This window comes from Pogona vitticeps, chromosome 1 (assembly GCF_051106095.1).
Source record: "Pogona vitticeps strain Pit_001003342236 chromosome 1, PviZW2.1, whole genome shotgun sequence".
Classification (NCBI taxonomy): domain Eukaryota; kingdom Metazoa; phylum Chordata; class Lepidosauria; order Squamata; family Agamidae; genus Pogona; species Pogona vitticeps.
Window position 1 is genome coordinate 36,531,446 of NC_135783.1, and position 17,559 is coordinate 36,549,004.

The 17,559-nt window shown below is 37.9% G+C and overlaps 1 protein-coding gene across 3 annotated transcripts in view; it reads right to left on the reverse strand.

Annotated features, from left to right (window-relative positions):
• Positions 1–519: 519 nt before the first annotated feature.
• WDR26 (WD repeat domain 26) overlaps positions 520–17,559 on the reverse strand; it is a 45,533-nt gene continuing 28,493 nt past the window's right edge. For 2 of the 3 annotated variants that reach the window (XM_020786612.3, XM_072990854.2), the window contains exons 9-14: positions 15,779–15,898; positions 12,444–12,589; positions 12,088–12,166; positions 10,122–10,251; positions 7,029–7,214; positions 520–4,913 (exon numbers count right to left, since the gene is read on the reverse strand). In XM_020786612.3, the coding sequence (XP_020642271.1) occupies positions 4,888–4,913; positions 7,029–7,214; positions 10,122–10,251; positions 12,088–12,166; positions 12,444–12,589; positions 15,779–15,898 (687 nt within the window). In that variant the 3' untranslated portion in view covers positions 520–4,887. Of the gene's footprint in view, positions 4,914–7,028; positions 7,215–9,024; positions 9,195–10,121; positions 10,252–12,087; positions 12,167–12,443; positions 12,590–15,778; positions 15,899–17,559 lie in introns of all 3 variants that reach the window. The other variant, XR_012083916.2, reaches the window with a different exon arrangement.

Genomic DNA, 17,559 nt, shown 5'->3' on the forward strand with positions numbered 1-17,559 from the left:
CCTACTTGCACTTTGAAAGAGCATGTAAATGGTTCTACCTCTATCAAGATTAAAGACTGACAGTGAACAGAGACCTCTCCCTTTGCATGTATCACCAGCCTTTCATGCCCGTCAGCGGTACAAGCTGTTACACCCGAACCAGTCCTTACTGTAGGAACAGTAAGTTATACTTGACAAACTTCTTGATATGGCAAGTTATAGTAAACATGTACTTTGATGCCTAGGACATAAAAGCAGTACAGTAGCAGGTTGTAGTTTAGAGCATATGGATCAAGGCTGCCCCAGTCTACTGAGTGAGCAATGGCATACACTGGAGATCCGACTATACTGTAGCCCAAGTCACAGGCTGTCTTGTTCCAGCATAGAACTCAAACTTTGGCTGAACATACATCATAGCTTGGCTGCTTTTGCCTTTACAGAGAATACTGTCTCAAGAGTGTTTCTGTGTAATCCCTATGAAATAGAAATCCAAAAGGGCAGTCATAGCACTGAGGTTTATAAGGCTAAGAACTATTCAAGTCCAGTTATTCATTCTGTTTATTGAATTGGAAAGAAAGGGAATACAAATATTTGTTAAGTGCTACGCACCAACATGGAAAAGTGTAATTTTTAAAAACCCCAATAAAAACAAATAATCAGGAATTAATGTATTTTGAATTGAACATTGTAAGAGATATGTTTAATATACTACATATTTATAAAATAAAAAGTTAAAGTGTTCTGTAAATAATTAGTAAAACAAGTGAAAATAAATATGGAGACCCAAATTTCTTTTGTTTTAATGTAATAAAGAAATTTTAAGCTACTTAATATAATCCAAGAGGAGTAACAAAAATCCAGAAAATTTAAGAACGCAATCCTTTGAAACATTTAATATCAGTCCATAGCAAATAGTCATTACATACCAAAAGCTCTAAGTGTTAACTAGTTCCACCACAACTCCATATAAATCTTGACAATTTAGAAATTTGAGAACAATAAAAGTTCTTTTCTTGATCTCTACAGCTTGGTTTGTAAGTACACACATGCTTTGAGGATCTGTTTCTTCCTCATATATTTTCAAGGAGCCGATAACTTTTTCCATCTGTGCCGAGAAGTGTTAAGAATTAAATCTAGTACATTTATCCTAACAATGAAACACTTAAAAGATGGGGCACATTGAATTTCAAATTTATAAAAATATATTGGTATTAACCAAAATCTTAAAGTTAGAGGACACTTCACATACACACAACATGACTTAAAGTATGCAGTAAAACATGACATGTACCTAGAACAGTTGGTTCCATGACTGTTTGTTTCACGCACACGCATTCATACCACACATACACACATACACAGCTGAATCCAGATCACCTGAAATCAGCAAACAGGAAATGGGTTTCTAGTTTGTGTTCCAGCAACTAGAGCAGCTACTGCAGACAACACTGCACAAATCAATTAAGTCCACCCTGTTCAAAAAGTGTCAAAGTGTTTCCAAAATTCTACTAATTGTCTGTCAAATGAGCAGTTGTTCTATGGCAGCTGAAAATGGACTCGAGCCAATGCAATCTACATTTTAACCATATATAATATATGATTGATACTCCAGTTTTAACAGTTCATCTGAAATGCATCAAATTGAGGCAACTTGTGTGCTTTGGGGTACTGACAAGGGCACCAAGTCTTAGTGAAAATTGGTTCTCTTTCCCTTTCATTCCTACCCCAAATTTACAAACTAGACATTCTTCTGCTGTTAACTTAAAAAAAATAATCTCTCCTTCCCCCCAATTTATCTATTGCCAGCATAGGACTGGTATGAGAGAATATTTTAACTTAAAGCCATTGTTTTTCTTTTCTTTGGGGAGGGAGGTTTATTTTTTTAGTTAAGATGGCACTACACATCTAGTATTAAATTACATTCAACAATACCTGCTTGGAAGCCAGAATGAGCTTATTGGCAAAATTGGGTAGTTTTCCACCAAGGGCTTCATATTAATATCTATTTCGTTCCCCTCATATAAGAACTAAGAACTTAAAACAAGGGAACAAAGCCACACATTTACAAGACTTTTTAAAGGGGTGTGTAAAAATAAAATTGCATTTATCCTTTTGTGCTCCTACTTTTAAAAAAATGACTTACCTGATAAGCTTAGAACCTTTGTGACAAAATATTATAGTGATTTATAGCTGGTGCACTTATTTTGGAACTAATGGGTATACAAAACTAAGGTGAAATGAATCTCCCTTCTGACAAATCGTCTCCTATGGTCAGAGTTAAGATACGCCAACCACTAGCAATTGCTCCAATATTTACAGCCAAGAGTAGAAATGTATTCTAATGCTTGAAAATGAATATTACAGATACACCTATTCCACCTCTTCTTCCCTTCAAACAACAGATTAACTAGGCTTATTTAAAATATTACAACTGTACAATTTAATCCACATACAGTATTTGAAAAATGTAGATTGCTCACCAACAAGGAATCTTAGCAATGTTAATAAAGGTGGTTATCTTTATAGTCAGACAACTCTTGATTTTGTTTTACTTGGCTCAGTGCCATGTCACACACAACAAGGCTGCACCAGGATTTTAACTACCTCATCTGAACAGGATCTTTTTAAAATTGCATTATGCAGTTCAATTCAGAAGTATCACTTCCCAAACAGATTTTCCTCTTTCAGCTCTGAACTCAAGTAATTATATCCATTAAAAATATTAATCTAGGAATACCTTAATGAAGGGAAAGCAAGAATAGTCATGTGCCCATTTTGGTGCACCAATTAATTTCCCTTAGGCACTACGCATTTTAAGGTAAGGAAAACTATTGGCTTAGATTTTATTCACTGATACAGGTTCTATGCTAATACCAAATTTAGTAGCAAGCAGAAAACAGGTAGTGTAAATTACGCTGGTACATATCTGATTGTCTGCTCCTGGCTTCCATTCCAATCTCCTAACATAGTTTTGAGTTAGCAACCAGTACCAGAAGCATGTCAAGTAATCCAGCTTTAAAGTCTTTTGAGATACAGAATGGGAGTATCTGCAAAGGTAAAATGTTATATTGCCATAAAGAAAACCATTAAGTCTTCTAATAAGTGTAAGTCATGAGCTGAATGTGTGTGAATGATCAGCTAAAACAAATATAAAGTAAAATTATAAAAAATAAACAAATGAGATGAGCTGAAGTATGGATGAAATTATTCCCAAATACATTAGAGGATATGGCAGAAAAGCCTGTTATTAAAGATTTATTCATAAACCTCATCTATGAATGCATATATATCTATCTGGATTATGAAAATGGTGTTCTGTGTCCAGGAAAACTAAGCAACTACATGATGTGCATGGAATACCATTTTTTTCTACTTTGGCAGTATTTGAAGAAATTCAGTCAGCAGCCTCTGATCATAATACTAAAAGAAAAAAGTAGCAAGTGAAGGGATGAAGGGATTCCTCACTATATAATCTGTGCATTTAAAAACAAAACATGCACAAGAAAGGTAATTTTCCTTCTATATGTGGGTCTTTCTCCTCAAGAAGTCAGAGACTTTTTTCATTTCTGGAATCTACTTAAGCTGGAGTCAAAAGGATTCATTTATTCTTTCATTATTTTCTGTTCATTTTACACTTAAGGATGGACTTAAGTGCACTTCCACCTTTTATCTAGAAGGGAGAAATTCTGCTGAATGGGCAAATATCAGGCTTCTTTTCTAAGAATTTTATTACATGTCTTTTGCACACAGAAAGTTAAATGGTAAATTTCTAATGCTAGGCAATTGACAGCACCACCTCAGAAAATGGTTCTGGGGAAAAGTGTGATATGGAAAGTTTGTACAATGTACATAGTAAATTCACAAGATACAGCCAACTCACTGATTTTTGAAGATAATGCTACAAGTAGTACCCTCATTTTTGATCTTATGTTTCAAATGAGAACCATTGCACAAGTTAAGGCCAATTTGGAATTTTCATTTATTAACATAAATTACATTGTAATTGTTTAGCTGGCGTTTCTGAAAGCTCTCAAATCATTTTGTCGGTAAACAAAGTTTCTTCCTTAAAATAATACTTTAAATAGTCTGTGTAAAACTCCTGTCAGCCAAATTGTCTTACACAGCACTCCAGAGGTTATACTGCATTCTCTTGTAGATGACACTTTTTAAGCTGGTTTAAATTCCAAACGTATACAAATGAAATCATTTTAATGCTATAAATAATTTATCTTTTAAAAATTGTGCTGTTAACCCCCTTGCAGGGCAACAAGCTGTGTGAAAAGTACAAAATCTTTTGTCAAATGTGATACTGAGTGCTTTTCATGTCATTCACTGGTTTAACATCTGGGTTTAAATATATTGCGCGACGAGCAAGGCTAGAATCCATGAACCAAGCTGCAAAGATCCAAAGCTAAATAAGGCGGAGAGACTCAGAGAAACAAGAGAAGGAAATACTTTCCTATCCAACATGTACTCTTCAGACTAAAGCACTCTTTCTATCAAGCCTTCTAAACTGTTAAATAAAAGAATTTCCAAACAAGCATTTAAACTTCATTACACAGAAGAGCAACAATAACAGTAGTCTGCCTGACAAAATGGCAGAAGGGAAAAATGTATATACGGAGTTCAATGGTTAGCCTGAATGTAGCACAGTTCTTCACAACCGATGGGGTTTTTTACTTCAACATGGTGTCCAACAACGTTCTAACGACGTGCTTCATCTCAACTGTTTACTATGAAGCAAGGTGGTAAAATGTTTGGCCCCAGTTGGGCTTCAGAAATGGTTCTTGTTTTCATGACGAGCATGTCTGTCCAGCTATCAATCATGTTTGTTTGCACCAAATCCCAAGCCATTTAAAATACGACTAAATTTAAGTTAAACAGAAGTCGTCTGCTCCAAATTCACCATCAACTATCCATGCTACTGCATTCCTCTAAGGGGGAAAATATGAAATGTAAAAAAAAAGTATTAAGAAAGTCATCAATAAAATATGAATATACATATGTATATTCTTACTCATAAAAGGCATACAGAAAGCCCACTCAAAGTAAGCAAACAACTATAGTATCTATCATATTCTGTGTACACAGCACTGCTCAACAGATTTAAAAATAGAGTGGGCCAGAAAACAGTTTGATCTTAGCTGGAGAAGAAGACAAAGGGAACCAACAAACCTAGGATCAAGAACAAGATCAAGTATCTGTAAGCCAAGAGAGTAATGTGAAGTGTGATTCAACGACTGTACTCTATTAAGCAAAGTCAGAAGGACCCTTAATGGTAAATGTCCAATATTTTGTTCTCAGCTTGCTCTGTGGAGGTATTCAACAAAAGTATCTGGATCATCTAAGTTCACATGTTCAAAGGGATAAAGAGTGGCTCAAGAAAAATATATGTTGTAGCTGGCTATTCAAAGGTAAAATTATCCAATTTGTAATACGTAGTGAACATGTTTGGTATGCATGCAGTAGCCATGTATTTCTGTGAGAGGTCCACATGATGGGAAAAGCAGTACTGTAGATCTAATCACTGTTCCTACAGAAAGAGCTAAATTATGTTGTGTTTAGGTAAATGTGTTGATTCATGCTCTGTAGCTATACATGCCTTGAGTCATCTTTCTAGGGTTTGCACTTGAACCCTTTTCCATCAAGGAGAAATGGAAAAAAGCAAGTTAAATGTCAGTCTACTTTTCTGTCTGAAACTGGTCCTCTATGCATATCCATCCTTTGCTAGGCCCTCTCAGAAAAGTGAAAGGACTTAGAGCAGAAGGAAAGGAAAGCAAGTGACAGAGATCTGTGGAAATGTGTGTTTGCTTTTTGACAAAGGTGGGTTATACAGAGATTTCCATTATCTTTCTGGGATGCAAACCAGTGGTATTTGATATAATGTGGCTCTGTTCTGACATCCAGGCTGACATTTCAGTCACAAATGGAATCAAAGCAATTACTGATTTAGTGGTTTTAATGAAAGTTCAATTGGAACAGTCCCCATAAGGTCCTGGATGGTGACCTCTAAACTCCAAGGGATGTTAATAGTGGCATTCCTCTAAGGCACTGGTTCTTAACCTTGGGTTACTCAGGAGTTTTGGACTGCAACTCCCAGAAGCCTTCACTGTGCTGACGGGTTTCTGGGAGTTGCAGTTCAAAAGCATCTGAGTAACAAAGGTTAAGAACCACTGCTCTAAGGAATCTCTTCAAGTGTACAAGAGATCTGAGTTGACTATTGCTCTTATTAGAAAGCAGAGAGGAAAAGAACTGAAAGTTTTAGGCATGGGGTGTGAAGACCCACATTAAAGCCACCTGTAAAAATCCCATGAGTTCATTCTTGCCCACCATTTGGCACTGGACTGTTATCTGTATCATCTAATGAAGGCCTTCTGCAATGTCCTATATATATGAATTGGAGGCGGTTTATTTGGGCTCCAGGAAGGTGTTCTTCTCAGCAGCTAGACACTGTCAAGGATCCAGATGTTGAATGTAGAGGCAGTACAGTACTCTGAGAAAAATGTTTTGACTTGCTATGGGGATTTTTGAGAATCAGGGCCTTCATGGCCAAAACTGTTCTGCTCTAATCTTCCAGAGCATCTTGGAGATTAGAAATATGAGAAGACAGTATATAGAGGCCTCTACTTCCAAGAAGAGTTAAGGGCGTTTTTAGTTTCTGCCCTGCTCATTCTCTATTTGGTGACATAGTAGGGGATAGGTGTAAAATGTTGTGATTTGCTGGGAGATGCCAAGGGGTCTAGAACTGGATGGCTGAAGCAATCATGTATGGCTTGAAACAGGGCTAGACGTAGACTCCATTTCACCAAGTCCAGATCTGAACAAGTTCAGAACCTCCTTGATGTGCCAGGTAGAGATGGACAGCAGGCTGATCTCTACTCTGGGCAGTAGTAGTTAACCCACTGTTGAATGCCTCCTCACCTCAAACGGAGAACTATGTACATTACCCTGAGTTCAGTGGAGGAAAAATGGAATATAAATATTAACAATGAATAAAATACTATAACTGAATCTTGCAAGCTTCTTCCATAAAAATTAATTTTATTTACCTTCAATATCCTGGTTGTCTACAAAAGGTGCTGGTCCCCATATTCTAACAGTGCCATCATCGGAGGCGCTGGCCATCATGGATGGAATCTGCGGGTTCCAGCTCACACAGTTGACAGTACGTGTGTGCCCCGTCAGCTCCGCAATTGGCAGCTCGCTACGTTTGTGCCAAATATATACTTTGTGATCTAAGACAGACAAGTTTGAAGAAAGATGAGCACCATCCTACAATTTAAGCCATAGTCTAAAGCAAAAATGGTTTTATCTATATATTGACTGTTTCCACCATGTTAACATTCCATGCATGTCCAACAACAGAAGTCTACCAAACAACAGCATCAGGAAAATTCCTCCCACAGTCATCCCACATTTAAAATCATGTATTTAAACTAACATGAGCTAGATTGGCTCAATTAAAAAAAAAGCCAGAGTCTCTAATCTGCAAGACCTGAGCAGGGCTGTTACCAAGAAGAGCTTTTTAAGATCAGAAATTCACAGGGTCAGAAGTGATTTTAGAGAACAAAACAACTGAAATTAGCAGCAAGTACTGACCATCTCTGCAAGATGAAGATATACATAACTGGAACATGTTATATTCTAAAGCAGGCTTTGTATTATCCAAGGACAAGCTAATTTAGACATTACTTTCTCTCCCAAGACTTCAATATAATGTCAGGATTGAACCATGCCCTAAGCTTCCACAGTTCTTCCATATGATACTTCTGACAGCCTCTTGGGCAGAAGCGGGCATGCTCCAAGGATCCAGTGATATGTTTTGCCCTCCCTGAGACATGGTACAGGTTGCACCCTTCTCAAACAGTGATGACTGCAATTCCTGACCACTGCCATCACAGGTGGAACTGGCTAGGAATTCAAGAAAAAAATAGAAAAAAATAATTGTAACAGTCTTGTCTTCAATAATGCAAGCCCTTTCACCCTTAACTCTTTGGGGAAGTTGATCAACAAGGGTCCTAGAGGCATTTGATATATAAGCCACATATTATCCACCTCTATGTAGAATCTGACTAAGATTGGATATTGAAGTTTTTTTTTAATGGATGTAACATATAGGATGTCCTGCATTGCATGCATGCCCTTTATACAGGGTTTCACCACTGCATGGAAGGTAGTAAGCAAGGTCAAAGCCTACTCTTTATTTCACCCCATGCAGCAGTAAGGAAAAAAGAGGATGTAACATCCAAATTACTCCCTACTAACAGGTAACAATCAATGTATCCGTGGACAAAGAAAGATTCATTTCAAAAATCTGAATTAAGATCAGTTTAAACTGCTAGAATGCATTTTAATACAGATGTATACCTATAACTTTATTGATAATATTAACATACTACACACAAAAGCCTACTCTGTGCCACTGTTGCTCCTGTCACTGGGCATGCATCTACTAACAAAAGGAGCTGTGACTATCCCATCTAATGGCTAATGGGAAGAGCATTTCTGGTAAGTGCTAATATCTTACAGCAATACACTTCTGATGGATACATAAATGTTTCCTCTGAAAAGCTTCTACAAAAAGAATGTCAAGATCTACAAGAGTGACTACAACTATTACTAGGACTTTCTCTGAAAATCTTCATGATGATTAGAATCTGAAATGTTGCATTCTATTCCCAAGCCTTGCAAATCATATTAAGACCTACTTACTAGATCATTTGACAGATGTGCTTTCTGTCCAAATTGGTTCATGAAGAGTTTTAAAAAATAAAATTGCCATGGCATGTAAACTGTACCAAACAGTCCTGCTTGTATTTCCATTTTTAATTTTCCAATTTTTAGCTAACCATAACATACACTCTGTGTAGCTTCAAAATAAACATGTTATTCACCTTCAGGTCATAACACTCTGCACTTACTCTCAGGAGGAGAGCTTTTATGCTATTTTATGTTTACACAGAGTCAGATGTGAACTTTGATCCCAGGGCAGACCTTTCGATGTTTGGGCTGGTAGGTGAAACGCCTACCTAGCTGAGAACATACCTTTACATTTAAGAGGTTATGACATTTAAATCTGTTACTTTTTTTGTACATAGAGCCTTTCACAGCAGCCACATTTGCAACAATTCAGTGCAAAGAGGCAACAGCCTCAGGCAGTCCGAATCTAAATAAGGTGCCATCAGCTTCAACTACAGCTGGGTAGTTTTTAGACACTGAAAATGAAAAAAATAAAAAGCTGTTCTAAGTTGATAAATTAATCTGCACATTCATGTAAAACAAACAGTAGGCTGTAACTAAGTGACTTGTCCATGCTGTCCTCAGTGATGTATAGATATACTGATACACCTGAAATCAATAAAAGCTGACGAGACACTTCTGGGTCAGGTAATATTTGAAAGGAGTTAAATGCATGTATAAGGACTATTAGCAATGGCAATTGCACTGAACATAAGAGGTTTGAATAATGGTACTATTCTCAGGTGAATGTTTACCAATTAAAGGTAAAAAGGAAGCAACGCTTCAATTTTTTTTCTTTTAACAACCTACCAATAATTACTCTCCTGCTGAGACCAAAGACTGAAGTAAGCCACATGTTGCATTAATTAACCATACTACTAACAATACAGAACAAGAATGTGAGAGTGAGTCAACATGTTACTCACATAACTGACAATGAAATGGTCAGAAGATAATCATGATTATTTCAGGTTGCTCACAATTAAAAATTACTGGATATACTAGATCTATGACAGGATATAAGTTTTGTTTCTTTCACCACAGCTAATTACATTTGAGATGATAAAACTCATTTGGATTGCAATGACCACACCTACCTTTGGTAGACAAACCTGTACCAAATAAAGGCTGTTACCTCACTAGAGAGCCATTTGAGAAAAAGCATTCCAATATATCACACTCTCCCTATCAAAACTACAGTCATTGCCATCAACAACAGCATCATACATCCTACCACTCATTCCACCCTTCTCTGAAGGGAACCCCTTGTGAACAGCATTATTATTTTTTATGGAAAATATAACGAACATCCACTTTTATAATGCAAAAGTACACATTCAGTATTTGTATATGTCAAACATACACATGTAAATTATACACAGGTCTTCAAAAACAAGTGTTACCTTCACTGCCACTAGCGATGAAGTCTTCATTATGGCCTCCGAAACATGAGTGAATCGTGTAAAACCCTTGTGTAACACCTTGGTACTTTCTCACTAAAACTCTATCTTGCAAATCCCATAAATGAACTCCCTGAAAACAAAGAGCAAAGTGGGACATTTTATTATAATGGAACAATAGCTTTCCATAATTTGTTTTCAGTATTTACCAAAAAAACCCACAGCTTAGATGGAAGAGAATACAAACTGATCTAATCCAGAACCATCTGTCCATTTTATGTATATAAACAATGGGTTGTACCCAAACGTATATCAGCAGAAGAACACTCACCCAAAATATTTACCCATTCTTCCTAATGCAGATCACTACATTTGTTCATTACTGAAACCCATACTATAACCTAAGAAGTCAAGTACATGCTAGCATGTGAGAATGGATTACTGAAAACTGAGAAGGAGGAACTTATAGCTTGCACAAACTGCTTTTACCCATATCTCCCTGATCCCTCATACACTGACACATCCAAGATCCCACCTAGGAGGCTGCAAATCCACAGGGAAGGTTTCAGGGGTGAGGAACAGAGAAAAAATAGGAAATTCATTGAAACTATTGGTCCATCTAGTTCAAGCTGTCTAGATTAACTGTCACTAGCTCTCCCAAGGGTTTAAGTGTGGGTCCTTTCCAGGCCACCCTGAAGACATCGGGAATGGAAACTTCTGCATGCAAAAGCACTACACCACAAAGCTATTGCTTTCCTCTGCAAGTTAATTAAAGTGGACCAGAGGGGCAGGAGAACGCGGGAGTACATGCCTTCTGCTTGCCTAACTTCTGGAAATCAAATTTCCATTCTGTTACTTTCTTCCATTTCGGGAGCCTGTTGCTGTACTGTTAATTGAGGCAGACTCATTATTGGGAGAGCCATTTTAGCATTTAATTTCGTTTAATTCTAGAAGTATTAAAAACTGAATACCAACTACTGTATCTATTAAAATGCCCAGAATTTACTGGTTTGTGTTGGCAAGGTGCATTTAACCTCAGCAATTTGTAGTCTGTGTACATAATAAAATGGATCTAAACAATTATTCTGGTTGGAGAAATCAAAGGCAGTTGAATGTAGTAGAAACCCTCAAGTGATACTGAAATTAGGGTGCTAAAACTAGACAACCTCACACACCATAAGCAGCTTGTTTTTATCTGTATTATTTACTTAAGGTGTTTGTACAATTGTCCAGTAACAAACTTCTCTTTGCTAGAGGCTTACAGACAAATAAAAAGTAATATAAAACAATATAATAAGAGCAATATAAAGTACGGCAAAGTGAAATTAATAGCATTCTAAAATTAAAGCATACCAATTTTAGAACTGAAAGGCCCAGACTGCAGAAGTTATTTTAAAGGTCTGAGTAAGCAAAAACATTGTCCCGAGAGAGACTGTTTTAATATATTTTTACTATTTTTGTATTCAGTCTTTTAAACTAAAAAAAGCCAAGAATTATCGCCAACCATAATTTCTTGGGTGATCATTCCCCTGATCCAAAGCTGCTCCCCTTTCCCTCGTGCTCCTCCTGTTCTTACAAAGCAAGGAAATGGCCTACTAGAGCAGTACTGTGAAAAATTAAGGGAACTAGGCTTTGAGAAAAAAAAATAGTAGTATCATGAGCCTGTAATAGTGTAATGGGAACAAATGCAGACTTATTTCTTTCTCTTATTCTCCCCTCTTGTCACAGAGAAGAAGACATAAAGGCAACATAGTCAACCAGGCCCACTGTATTTGCTCAATCTTGGAAACAAAGTGGGACTAGACACACTATGGGGAAAAAAGAAAAGCACAGCAGAAATCAACTAGACACACATGGAAAATTAGTTTAAAAGGCAAGTGATTTTTAGCAAGAATGACATGTGCCAACACTCACTGAAGTGGAACTGTTGTATTTATAAACACACACATCAAATGCCCCATCCATTTACCTGAGTTGCTACGTTTAACAAAGCTAACCGGCCATTTTTTGAAATAGTAAAAGACATAATTGGATGATCTTCTTGGACTCTGAAAAAAAAACACCAGAAAAAAACAGAGCTATAATTTTTAATCAAAATGGAGCTTCTACACAATCTCAGAATCATTTAGTTTTAGAAATGAACAAATACAAAGGCCCCAATCACATCTGCACTAGCATCTGTCCATTTAGGGTGAGTTTTTGGCAATTCCCATTTTTAATTGGCACATGCACTGGATGCAAAATACAAATCAAAGTTCATTTCAATGCTTGGTTAATTGTATAATACGATTACTTTAAGCAGGAGAACATTAAAGAGTTAATTACATGTTCCTGTCTGTAAGGTCCTCAAAGTTATAGCCCCGAATTCGCTGGTGTGTATCTGATGCCAGAACAGTTTTTCCATCACTCAAGCACCACAGACATTGAACTCTCACTCCTTCCCAGGAGTCAAGGAGATTACCATCTAAGTCCTAAAGAGGAAATACGTAAATAAATTAATTAGAAAAGCAGTCTCATTTAAAGTAATTGGTATTATGTAAAAAGTTGTATCTTGTCTCCAGATCAGATTTTAGTAAATGAGTGTGTGTTCTATATGTATCAGAAAAACAGATTCTATTGGCAATATGTTATGATGCAGTAGGAGACATCTGTCCATGTAACAGAACATCCTTCAGCCTTATCCCCATAGCAGCCCTGCCTCCCCCTTCTAGTCCAGATAATTCCGTACAGAAAATATAAGGGTTACTCCAAGTGAAGTTTGTTGCACTAAGAGACACAACTAAGAGGTATACTAAGAAGTTAAACCATTGCATAAATAAAGCACTTCACAGTAGTTTAGAGTAGAGATGAGGACAAATAAAAAAAGGCAATTCGTTTTGATCCGTTATTCATCAAGGTTAACAGATCAACAAATACAAATATACGAATATTATTTGACAAATCGACGGACTGATCTGTCGATTCGTCTGCACTTTAAACTGCTAGAAAACTGGCCCCTAAGCACCTAGAGACACCAAATTTGCAGGGAAGCTTCCTCAGACGCCTTTCTACAACTCCTGAAAGTGTGGTGAACATTAGATCACAGACCCCCGAGTTGTATAGTCACGAAGAGGACCCCCCCCAGGAAAGTTACCCCCAGGTACTTAGAGACTCCAGAATCACAATGGAGCTTCCTATGTCTTTCCCCAACACGCCTGCCAACTTTGGTGAAGATTGGATATCAGCCATCCAAGTTATTCACCCACAAATTGGCTCCCCCCAGGAGTGTTTACCACATGGCACAGAAGCCCATTCTGCCTATCGGCCGCCAATCACCTGATCAGAAGCCAACAGGCAGCCACCCCCACCCCCACAGCCAGCCACCACAACAGCCTACCTACACACCTACTTCCTTTCCCTACCGTAGCCCCCACCCCACTTCCACCAACACACCCTTACCTTAATAGCTGCTGCCAAGGTCTCCATCAGGTCTTCGCAGCCACAGCATGTTAAAAGGGAGACGGGCTGCCCTTTGCAAAGATGGCAGCTGCAGCTTCCCTACCCTAAATAAAGCTGCAGCCGCTATCTTTGTGAAGGGCAGCCAGTCTCCATTTTTACATGCGAGGCTCCAAGGCCAGAAGACCTCGGCAGCAGCGATTAAGGTAAGAGGGTGTCAGTGGGGTGGGGTGGGGTGGGGCCTAAAGTAGGGAAAGGAAGGGCGTAAGCTGTGTGGAGTGGTGGCTGCCTTTCTGCCGCCGTTCAGCTGATTGGCGGCTAGTAGGCAGAATGGTGTTTTGTTTTAAATACGAAGGACAAATAAAAATGGGTAAATATTTGTCCCTTTGTATTCGTGGGAGTCTCTGGAACCAACAAATACAGATCGGCAAATATTTAATGAATCAGCTGTATTCATCAGAAAAAGCGATCCGTTTTTATATTCATCCCCATCTCTAGTTTATATATCTGGCTGTGTATTATTATTATTATTATTATTATTATTATTATTATTATTATTATTATTATTATTATTATTATTATTATTATTATTATTATTATTATTATTATTATTATTATTATTATTATTATTATTCCCCACTATCTGCAGTGTTTTGGGCCAAACGATTTGGGAAACAAAAAAAGAGTCACATTTATATGGAAAGAGGATTATTATAACATATATATCAGATTCTCTTGCATTTTTGGACCATTTTTTTCAATATATCCATATATGTCCACAGATATATTGCCGAAGAATCACAGCTATATTAAATTAGGCTCTAGTTCATGAAATTTTGTTACTATGTGCAATCAAGTAAATAATGACTTATGGCAATCCTATAAATTAATGACTTCCAAAAGTCCTATCATGAACAGCTCAGCTCAGCTTACAAACTAAAATCCATAGCTTCCTTTACTGAATCAATCCATTTCATTTTCAGTACTCCGCTTTCTGATTTCCTCATACTCTTTTTAATATTACAGTCTTTTCCAGGGAGCATTTTGCATTCATGATACGTCCAAAATAAGATTGCTTACATTTAGTGTTTTCAAAGAGAGAGAGAGAGAGAGTCATGGAAGTTTCTGGTATTTATTTTCACAACAGCTACCACAACTCACCAGAAACTCCCCTAGCCATTATTCTGGGACCTGCAGCCAAAAGATCCAAGCCCTCAGAGTGTGTGTGTGTGTTTAGTCATTTAGTCGTGTCCGACTCTTCGTGACCCCATGGACCAGAGCACGCCAGGCCCTCCTATCTTCCACTGCCTCCCGGAGTTGCATCAAACTCATGTCGGTTGCTTCGCAGACACTGTCCAGCCATCTCATCCTCTCAGCCCTCAGAGTACATGGTAGCTTTTTTTTTTTTTTAAATCTACAACCTCTTGTAATTCCCACAGAACTTGGCAAGTCCTATCCATTTTCCCTCTTTGTAATGGTTGTAAAGAAGAACATGCTTGGCCTCAGGTTACATATGGTGAAACACATCTGAGGATGTGGATCTGTGGCAACAGGTGCTAGAATTTTGGCTGGGGGAATTCCAGTGAAATGCAGTAGCTCTAGTGAAAAAAAATCCAAACCTCTATTCCTAGAGTTCAGACTTTATTTGATCTATAACCCCATGCATTGTTTCTTGGGTGGTAAATAGTGTCCATAAAGCTCCCTTCAATACTGTCTCTCAAATAAACTAATTTCCCCTCTCCACTGAAATCTTATGCTACAATAAATCTGCCAGTTTATTCATACTCTTTCATAAAATGAGACACATACATAATTTCAAACATTTTGAAAGGGATATCCTAGTAAAGCCATTTCCAAATTCCCACAGAGAATACATGAGGCTTCTGTATCAGAAATAGATGATTTTTAAAATTATTACTATAAAAGAAAACCAAGCTAGCACTTACACCAGACCTGGGCAAAGTGCGGCCCGCGAGCTGCTCCTGTCCGGCTGGCCGGACATCAAAACCATTTATAGCTTTCTGTCTAAAGTTGATCAGTTGCTTATCTTTGACATACTGCAAAAAACCTCTTTAGTATTTGTGAAGATTAACAAGTTTAAAATAAAAACAATCATAACATCACTGTTTCATTTTATTTTTAAGTAAAGTTGGTTTGGCCCCCGAACACAGTTCAGATTTTTCATGTGGCCCCCTATAGAAATTAATTCCCCACTCCTGACTTACACACTGGTAGAATTGTCCACGCTGTCCTCCTGTCACAAAACGTTTCCCATCTGGATTCCAGGCCACACTTGTTAAACTATCTTCATGAGACTGGCTCATCTTTGTCCTCAGCTCCCCTGTCTGTAAACAAAAATTATATAGAAATACATGAATGTCAATGTACACAAAATAACTTGGTTAAGTCCAACTTTCTGTAGCCAGACCCAGCAAAATACTCTGTCCCTTCCATCTCCTATTCAGCTCTCTGTGACCGCTGAAAACCAGTGCTGGAGGTTTTTCCAGCCTGCCGAAGCCAGCTTTTCTGTTGTCTGGGGTTTGCAGTTGGGGACAGTCCTCTCCTGTTCTGCAGGATTTTGTCATCCAACTAGTGGAGGTCACTGCTGGATAACATTCTTTGTCTATATCCTACTGATCACATTTTTAAAAAATACTCCTAAGTGCACATAAACTGGTTGGATATCTCAGTGAGTTATCTAGTTGCAAAGCCAGAGCTGGAAGTCTAATTCTCTACTGTGCTTCCCTAAAGTACAGCCAGTCTGTTTAGTCTTGGACAAGTTGCACAGTTCCAGAGTGACCCCAGAAGAAGGGAATGATAAATCATTTCTGTGTACTACTTGTATATACCTAGAAAACCAGGAAGAGATCATTATATGTCAGAAGTGACTTCATGGCATGCAACTATTTGATGATGATAATGATGATGCACACATATGTACCATCTAAGGATAATATCTCACATATATATTTGAAGCAAGCTCTAGATAGTACTTAAAGTCCTATCTTGCCACATAATCTTACAGATGATATATTGTAAAAAAACACAACTACTGTACTGAAATATCTGTTGAAAAATGATATTTAAGTAAAAGATTGCTGGAATCGAAATGTCTGCTTCCCATAAGGCAATAATGGAATCATTCTGCTGGACATGAACTGTAGACGATTGTCCCTCTAAATAGTTGGTTTCCACTCCTGTCAGTCCTGGCTAGCATAGCTAATGGTCTGGAAGGTTGAGAGTTGTAGTTCAGCAACATTTTGAGGGCTGCAGGATGCATATTCCTGCTATTAGGAGTTCAAAAGCAAAGGAACTACAGTATGGGAGAAAACTTTCTGCTGCTGTATCTCCTCCCTGCAAGCGAGTAAGAATTAGGTTTCTCGAAGTGTATGAAGGTCAGCTCTAACCAGGACCCAGAACACTTGGAACTTTAAGGATTAAAACTAACGTCTTCAAATTGTGCTCAAAAAGTAAATCAGAATCCAGCCCTGTATTTTAGCACCAGTGTGATGTGTCTCCTTCAGCTCAAGTTATGCAGCACAGTGACCAAGATTTTTCTTCAGCCACAGTTAACACAACTAGCTTAAATTAATAGAAAGCACTTTTGGCCACAGCTACTGCCTGCAAGTCCAACAGAACTCTTAAGTTATGCATGTCATACTCAGCAGTAGTGCATTGTTCATCTACAACATAGGAGGCACCAGTTACCAGACCCATCAGGGCAAAATGCATTAATAGCTTTGCCTTACCTGAACTTAACTTCAATATATTTCATTCTCAGTAAGCCTGATCACCATTCCATATCAGCACCATGGAACTGTTTGTATATAACAAAGGAAGAGGAAGAGCAGCCAGGCAGACCTCCAATTGTTCTACTCCCTTCAAATTCCAATTACCACTGCTCTTGCCATAGAGGGAGAAGACAAAGAGAAGGCAGACACACTTCCACACTGTACCTTCCTCTAACAGCGAAGCACTGAGCTTATTTCCCCCTCTTCTTCCTTCA